Source organism: Perkinsus marinus (genome assembly GCF_000006405.1).
Source record: "Perkinsus marinus ATCC 50983 genomic scaffold scf_1104296960784, whole genome shotgun sequence".
NCBI classification, from domain to species: Eukaryota; Perkinsozoa; order Perkinsida; family Perkinsidae; genus Perkinsus; species Perkinsus marinus.
The window spans coordinates 1-8,009 of record NW_003205973.1 but is presented as its reverse complement, the minus strand read 5'-3'; the positions used below and the strand labels follow the sequence as shown (position 1 = coordinate 8,009).

At 46.9% G+C, this 8,009-nt stretch overlaps 3 protein-coding genes across 3 annotated transcripts; 1 reads left to right on the top strand and 2 right to left on the bottom strand.

Annotated features, from left to right (window-relative positions):
• Positions 1-1,136: 1,136 nt before the first annotated feature.
• Pmar_PMAR028768 (Cathepsin D precursor, putative) lies at positions 1,137-3,966 on the bottom strand (the record flags this gene model as incomplete). The annotated part of the gene is made up of 11 exons (XM_002772557.1): positions 1,137-1,181; positions 1,215-1,332; positions 1,375-1,467; positions 1,541-1,680; positions 1,757-1,888; positions 1,929-2,004; positions 2,149-2,294; positions 2,385-2,564; positions 3,014-3,135; positions 3,388-3,464; positions 3,905-3,966. 11 exons carry the CDS (start codon positions 3,964-3,966, stop codon positions 1,137-1,139), a joined length of 1,191 nt encoding a protein of 396 aa, XP_002772603.1.
• Positions 3,967-4,657: 691 nt separating this feature from the next.
• Positions 4,658-5,764, top strand: Pmar_PMAR028767 (conserved hypothetical protein; the record flags this gene model as incomplete). The annotated part of the gene is made up of 1 exon (XM_002772556.1): positions 4,658-5,764. One exon carries the CDS (start codon positions 4,658-4,660, stop codon positions 5,762-5,764), a length of 1,107 nt encoding a protein of 368 aa, XP_002772602.1.
• Positions 5,765-7,063: 1,299 nt separating this feature from the next.
• Positions 7,064-7,282, bottom strand: Pmar_PMAR028766 (hypothetical protein; the record flags this gene model as incomplete). The annotated part of the gene is made up of 1 exon (XM_002772555.1): positions 7,064-7,282. A coding segment is annotated over one exon (219 nt), but the record flags the coding sequence as incomplete, so codon positions are not given.
• Positions 7,283-8,009: the final 727 nt, after the last annotated feature.

The window sequence follows — 8,009 nt, the reverse complement described above, 5'->3', positions numbered from 1 at the left end:
CTCGAACACGGCTTGGCAACGGATGCGAAGGTTTGCAAGTTGTCCAATGGCGATGAAGTTTGAGTTGTTGGACGAGAAAAAATCGTGCTTCTAGATAAGAAATGGTAAAAGTGGAATCTTCAGAAAGATCCTTTCCTCCAAGGCTTTTTATTCGTATCAGTCCTCCTGCGGGATTATGGGATAGCCAGGGTACATTCCTTCAGGAGGCGAACCAGACGTTCGACCTCCTGGAAAGAGTAGTCAACCCATGGCAGGATTTTTACACGATGATGCACATGTGCCGAGCAGAACCACTTGCGAGATGTTGTAGCTTACTGCAATCACGACACTCACCAAGATGCAATCAGCGACTGCCGTGATCGCTTGCCTGGAGTCATAAATTGCGCTTCCTATGAAAGGCGATAGCTAAATAATATTCCGGATTCTCAACGCGCTGAACGTAGTTGTACGCTACAAAGTTCCGAATATTGGTAGTCTTTGCCAAGACAGACTTGGCCAGGGCAAGTTGGTAAAAACCATGACACTGCTAGCTTACTGGTCGTTACACAGAGACATAGATAAACTTTCTTCTATAATATATGCGACTTGAATCACACATAATATATACGGGCCACTTGATAGGAGCATTCAAAGTGACCGTCTGCTAGGAACAACTTCAGCTCGTTGGGAGCAGATACACCACACTTCATGCGTCCCGAGTATAGTAACTTGGTGAAGAAGTCAATTCCTTCATCTGTTCACAGTTAATCAAGCGAATCGCAGTACTTGGTAATTGTTGAAGTCTTTCGGAAAAAAGTCCGAATACGATAGAAGACAATCTTACTAGGCTTCTGACAAATCCGGAACAATCACTCGAGAATGAATTTTGTCGACGACAATGTACTACCCAAGACCGTTTTGAATTTGTTTTAACCGCGTTTATGCTAAAACGACCGAGGCACTTTACAATCGAATGTAAAGTGCCTTGCAACTAGAAATTACGGGAATTATGAATTGTGGAACTTCCAGTCCCGCCGCGGACGGTTAGGTTTTCGGGAAGTCTCGTCCGTGACAATTTTGCGAGTTTACGTGAAATTTCGGGAAATCGCATTTTTTTCTCCGTAATTTTGAAAAACTCGGAGGTGAATCTTCTCTATTCATAATTTCCTGCTATTAGAGAAGGGAATTCGATTGGCATGATCCTGTAAATTAGTATCACACCGTTGCCAGCTCACTTCACAGGTCCCATCAGGACCATCAGATCCACTTCCGCACAGATGCAGTGGTTTCCCGTCGATAGCAATGTCGACCAGTCGGACCCTCCAGGCATCGGTTGGTGGATGGATATTGTGCCTATGTGTTATAGTTCGAGAATACTCAATAGAACCATCTCACCAATGTAGTTTGTCCGACTGATCAATGTGGTGCCTGTCGATCCCGCCTATCGCGACCGATCCTTTAATAGCTGTGTCGGGAGATAGATAGAAGCTGATAAGCCTCGGATGGTGATGTCGGAATCTACATGTCTCGATAGACTCCATCATAGTTCCCCTACACTCACCTCGCAACCTTGAGCCATTCACCAAGGAGTGACGAATGGTGACCATCCCCAGAGTTGCCGCTAGGTGGTAGTCCCAGAATACCATCGAAAGGCAGTTTCTTGAAGGGATCGGGACTTTGGTAAGAAGTCATGCCCAACGGCTGAGACGATGGTTCTGTCGCACTTCTCTCAACGTAACGGTACTCATTCAAAGTCACATATTCAACCGGCTCTTACCTGTCTATCGGCCGTAAGTGCCGTGACGGGCTTGGTGCTACCCGATGGTCGCGGAGGGTTAGTGCGTTCGTTGAAGCAACCTCTGATCGAATCACACAGCCGAATTGTGTCTTTGCCTTCTCTGAAGCGAACCTGGCGGTAGCCTGACGTTATGAATTGGCAACCGGCTTACCTCCCCAGTGCCATAAGTCATGCGGTGTTCGCCGCCAATGCTTTGCTTGAAGGTCTGGCTTTTGACTGGATGAAATCTGCAGGAAGCAGTGGAAGTGGCGATAAATGGATAAGATTTTGCAGCGAAATTTTCGCTGTACTATTCCACTGCTATTTATGTTTCAGAAGATCGATGATGTTGTTAGATGCTACTTGATACACGAGTAGTGTTGGTCACCTACTTATGATGATGAATGCAAGCCTCGCTGTGACACCGTTCGCCGGGTACCCAGAGCTTCTCTGATCCAGTATCGTATATCGCTAGGAATCTCTGTGGTGGATCTCCGATGTGAACCTCTCCGTAGTATTGAAGGTTGTTGTTATTAACCTATTTTCGAAATACTAATGATACGCAAAGCTGTGAAGTAATCGCTAAGCGCAGTCACTTTGGCTGGTGAATCGAGCAGAAGGTACCAACCAGATCCGTTTTCATCAGCGGACTTCCGAGCCCTCGGCTCATCAAGCTAGCGACACTTTCCTCAGGATACAGTCTTTGATGAACATGCTTAGGAGGCTCTGATAAAGCCTTGAGTGGTGGCAGCGGTCTGCCTGCCACGGGCGATGTGACAGCGAGGGCTGTCGGTGGAGTTGCGAGGTCCTGTAGTCAAGTTGATAGTAGATAAATGAATGATGAGCAACCCACCGCTTGAACTGATCCCCCTGTCGAGCTCGTGATACCGTAAAAGGATGTGTGAATTGCATCTGAGCGGGGGGTTTTTGTCATCTGGCATGTGTCTGGGGAGTGTTACCCCCATGTAGGTGCTGATGAGGGTCTGCCGAGTCCACTAAGCCGTGCATGATCATACGTACATCCACCAGATTGAATGATTATGATAAAACTGTAACTTTCCACCCAGAAACGACTAACAACCGGCACATCGACATGCGGAACGACAACTACAATCCTCAGAGTCTCTGAGTCAGAGACCCATGGGAGGAAACTGAACGCAACTGTCCCCTGCTGAGCAGCCACAACAACATGAGAGGCGAATCGATTCATGTATTGCCGCCTTACAAGAAGGGTTACACCCAGGATTAAGAGCTCACCACGATCAAATCCGAAACAAATCCTCCTTCTAAACAGCGGATGTGAGGTAGGTTCCTGCGTGAGTTAGCATATTGCGCAGCCGGAGGAACCACCGAGGTCCTCGGTCCGAGGATGTTACTATCTGGATAAAAAAAGGTGATGGAATAGGTTTGACCTTTTAGGTTGCACTGCATCTTAGACGGACAGAATGAATGGCTTCTCCGTAATCTCCGTGACAAGAAGTTGTAAATATTGGGCAGAAAATCCCCTCTTCAGCCTTGCATATATAACTGCCCCAGTTAATATTTGGATTAACGTATTGGGAAGGTCGGATATTATGGTAACTGAAAGAAAATATGAATGTCTCATAAAGTAGTGGTCTACCTTGTGTGACCTTTTGTTAACTCATAAACTTCACCCATTAATTCATCGATCACATCAGCGATCGTGCTTTTAGCTACTGCTCTATATCTAACACTAGCAGTACTATGAATGTTTCAAGGTATTTAACGTGAGTCACAGGGAAGTTCTGATACTAGATCAGAGAGAGCCTGTCTCAGACAGGCTCTGTTTGACAGGATCAGATGTTCTGACTCAGAACTTCACAACATGATACTACAATCAGTAGTGTTTTCAACGACCTAGCCAGAGATTCGGGTGAAACGAGTAAATGTAATCTATGGACAGACGATGGATGATTCTGAGAAGCATCGTAATCCATTCCACCCGAACAAAAACAAAGTATAATTTGTGATCGATAGAAGTAGTCGTAGGAATTGGCTGGGCTACGGAGAGTATTTTCGCTCGTCGTTCATCTTGGGACAGTGCCATTTTATCGTACAAGGTCCAAGGCGCTGGTGCAAAATCTATACTGTTCCTTGGAGCTCGCTCGGCTTCTTCGGAAGTTGTACTTTGCGCCAAAACGGCTTCGTTCGACCCACGTGACGTGAGTCACGCTGCATAAGGCACGCATGATGCACAATTCACGTGTGTAAGATGCTGCTGCGTCACTGTCGCTGTTCCAATCCCCCGTAATACACAATATGTCTCTCTGGGCTGAAGGAATCCCTTAGCTAAGCTCATGATGAAGTTAGTCCTGGACGGCTAAGTATAATCCAGCCTTGTAAGGCATTATCCTGCAATCATATCCAGTGTAGTGCTATCTCAATGGGTAAATCACTAACACGTGGCATGGCGGCGTCATGATGGCGTATGTGAGCCAATGAAGGATTAACCCATTGTAGCAGAGCATGTATATGTCGCTCGCCATGCTAATCAATTACAGACCCTTGCTTGGTGTCGTACCCGATGTATTCTCTTCTAGTCTATCCCCATGTTACTCATAGTAAAGAGACACACTCAAGTAGTTTCACGCAGGTGGGTGCTGCGCGCACAAGTTCATTACTCATCGGTCGGTCCAACCGTTTCGTCCTTTGGTCCCGTTGTCCTCCTGCCTCCTGCGCGTCGTGTTCCTGGGAAGTCCTCTAACTCTAGCTCCAAATCACATGGCCCTAACAGTGCCAACAGCTCATTGGATTACATGCATGTATGTGTCGCTCGCCACGTTAATCGACTACAAACCCTTGCTTGGTGTGACACCAAGCAAGGTGGGACACCAATGGTGTCCCATCTTCTACGTCTTGCCGAAGATACAACCCACTGCAATGAGTGCAGCTACTATCATATTCTACTTGATCGGCTCTAGTCTTGTTGCTGGGCAGCCTGTCTTCAGGCTGCCTATTGTCTTCCAAGACCTGGCCCCGTATGGGAATGGGATGTTCTATGCCTTCCACGATGAGCATCAAAATGTTGTCCACGCTCTTCTGGATACTGGAGCTGCCGACTTCCATTTCATCTGGAAGGACTGGTACGAGGCGGCAACCAAGCAACCTTGTCCGGCCACTGGGTGTTACCAATGTCAACAGCCTTGTTCACCCGCGCCGCCCTATCAAGTGACCAAGTATGATGATGGCGTCGAAGTCACATCATTTGAGCATAAAGCTCAACTTTCACTCGGTTCGGCTCCGCCAGTGGATCTCACTTTCGGCCTCATGTTCAAGCAAGATCCTCCACCCACAGAGAGCGAACCGATAAGTTCACTTGGTCTTAGTCTGCGAAGCAGCGGTAGAACAATTCCCTCATTCATTGGGCAGCTTCGCTCGACTGGGAAAATACCAAGCAACACCTTTGCTTTCTACCTATCCTCAGCTGGCGGGAAGGCCCCCTTCAATGGTGAGTTGCTGGTGGGAGGAGGTGATGCTTCGAAGTACGTACCACCGCTGCAATTAATCCCATTCTCTACCACCTTCGAGGGCGACTATTCCGTTGAACTCGGGTCTGTGAAAGTGAATGATGCTCCGCAAATTACCACTCCCGGCGACGACATTCTCTTGGACAGTGGAACCAATTTCTTCTACGTCTCACCAGAATACTACGATGATATAACTACGGATGTCAAGGAACAAGCTGACAAGATTGCTGGGAGACCAGTGGATATAAAATACGACGCGAGAGCTAATCTGTGGAGATTCTCATGTGTTTATATGAACGTCTTGCCACCCCTGTCTCTGGGATTGGGTCCTCAAGGGACTGTACCCTTAAAGCTGACCCACCTGAACTACGCCTTGGATGATAATGGTTCCTGTTTCCTGCTTTTCAAGAAAGGGGAAAAAGATGAACCCTGGATGCTTCCTGCTCATGCTGTCATCGGAAATTACTTCGAGTTTCAGCCTGATCAGGGACGACTGGGAACCGCTCCAGCAATCGCCTGATGTTCAAGTCGTAGTCACGCCTCCACCTGCCCTGATAGGTCTTCGGTGAAGCCATGGCGTAGATTACACCGTGTAACATGATTCAGAGGATCGTTTTGTCTTACTCCATGCCACTGATCGATGTCTTAGTCCACGTCAGTGATCGTTTTGTCTTACTCCATGCCACTGATCGATGTCTTAGTCCACGTCAGTGATCGTTTTGTCTTACTCCATGCCACTGATCGATTTGTCTCGATCCATGTCAGCTATTCTGGGTCTATGACCTCCTTATTGCAAGAGTATTTTCATCAGAAAACTTCTTGCGCCGCTTCTGGTCAGAAACAGTTGAGTTCGACCGAGACATGATTCTGTGATATGAGAAGAATATTACGGGCATAACCGCTTACTTCCGATGTGATTTCGACTCGTCACTTGAGTATAGTGTATGCAGTGTGACGTCATCGTGGCATAAGAATATGTTCCCGATTCATGGGCACAGCTAGTTATCACAAATCGACCTATAGGTCATATTACTAAAATATGACCGCGACTGGCATTGAGATATAGTGAGCATACACGCTTAAAATAGTCAATCCTGAAAATAGAATTCTCGACTGGAGTATCACATTTTGAACTAGGAATTAGAGAAAGAGTTTCGCGACATGCAAGGGAGAGGGGCCCTGGATGAAGGTAGGTCCGCGAATTCGATGTCCTTACCGGCGAAATTGATTTCCTCAATCATGAAATTGTATTTCTCATCCGCAGGATTGACATCATTTTTTGACCCTCTTGACCGATACATGTACCTAAACCCAAACTCCAAATTAATGTCCTCACTCGTGTATGTGACGTCCTCGTCCGCGGGCACAGCGGCTGTATCCGCCAAAGGGACTCCTGATTCAGGAATCTCAGGCTCATCAGGCGAGAAGTCCAGGGATCTTGCATGCCATTCGGAAATGTATTCAGCGAATACAGCCGCCCAGTGAATAGACTATTCAGAATAGCCTAGTGAGAAAATCGTCAATGGTACGGCAGTATAGTGTGAAGGAACTCCTCATATTATGTTGTCTCCTTCTTTCCTTACACAATAGCCTGCTGACTGTCATTCCTCATTAATACTATCACCTCCCTTACCCCTTCTTTATCGGGCTACCAACTGTGCACAACATGCGAGTGCATGACTGGTCCGGACGACACCATTGGTGAAATACTACGAACTCAGTGTTTTGATCGATAGTAGAACACAACTATGGTGTTTCATATTCATGAAAACGTTTCGAATTAGAAAGCTCCACTCCCTCACAGTAATGCTGCGTACCGTCACATTGACGGAACGACTTCCGCGAGGATCTGTTCCCTGTGTGAGTCCATACGCCTGAAGGACCGGACGAATACGAATACGATATGTTTATGAGTGGTGTACTGAATGCGGTCTTCTAGATCTTTGATGAGCCTCTCATTTTTCACTCTGAGTTCCTTTTGAACAGCAAGCTCCATCTTCTGTGACTCAAGCTTCAGCCGCAACTCCGACATGCGAATCTAAGATATGTTACAAGAAACTCTCCACCCAAGTGGGTAATGTGTGAGCCTCTCAAGCGATTGATCCAGGTTCGAACCCGGGCCAAGACATCGAACACTAACAACATAGTTCGACAAAAAAATGATAGCCTCGATAAGTTGGCACATTTGTCGATAAATAAAAGTGAGCCTGCAGCTCACATCTCTCTCAGTCTCATCCTCTTCTTGTAAACACTCTCCGTCATCACTCCCACTCGGTCCATCAGACAAACGCGAAGTGCTCCTCCGTTGGGACCTCAACTGCTCCAATGCTTCAGTCAAGACCTGCCAATCGGAACTTGGCAGCACTATAGATAGAATACGATAATGAGACTCACCTGCTCCCTAGCCTTCAAATCCCTTTGTCGCTGAGCCAGGTTCGCTTCCAACTCATTGCACTCCCTTTCCTCTTCCTCAATCGACTTCAACAAGGCATCATATTCTTCCTGTCGCCGCGATAACTGCAGACATCAGTTTTGGAAGAAAGACTTTTCTTCCCTCAGCTGAGCTCGGAAGTTTCCTCACTAACTATAGAAACTCACACGAATTCGGACAGAAGTGTACAAAAACCAACAAGAAATTTCCATATTGTTACCAACACACTTAGTTGACCATGCGCATATTCTCCCATTTCTAAAAAAATCACCATCCTACCTGAGCTTCCGCGTCCGCTACCTCGTTCTGTAGCCCTTCCAACTCCCCCTTCATC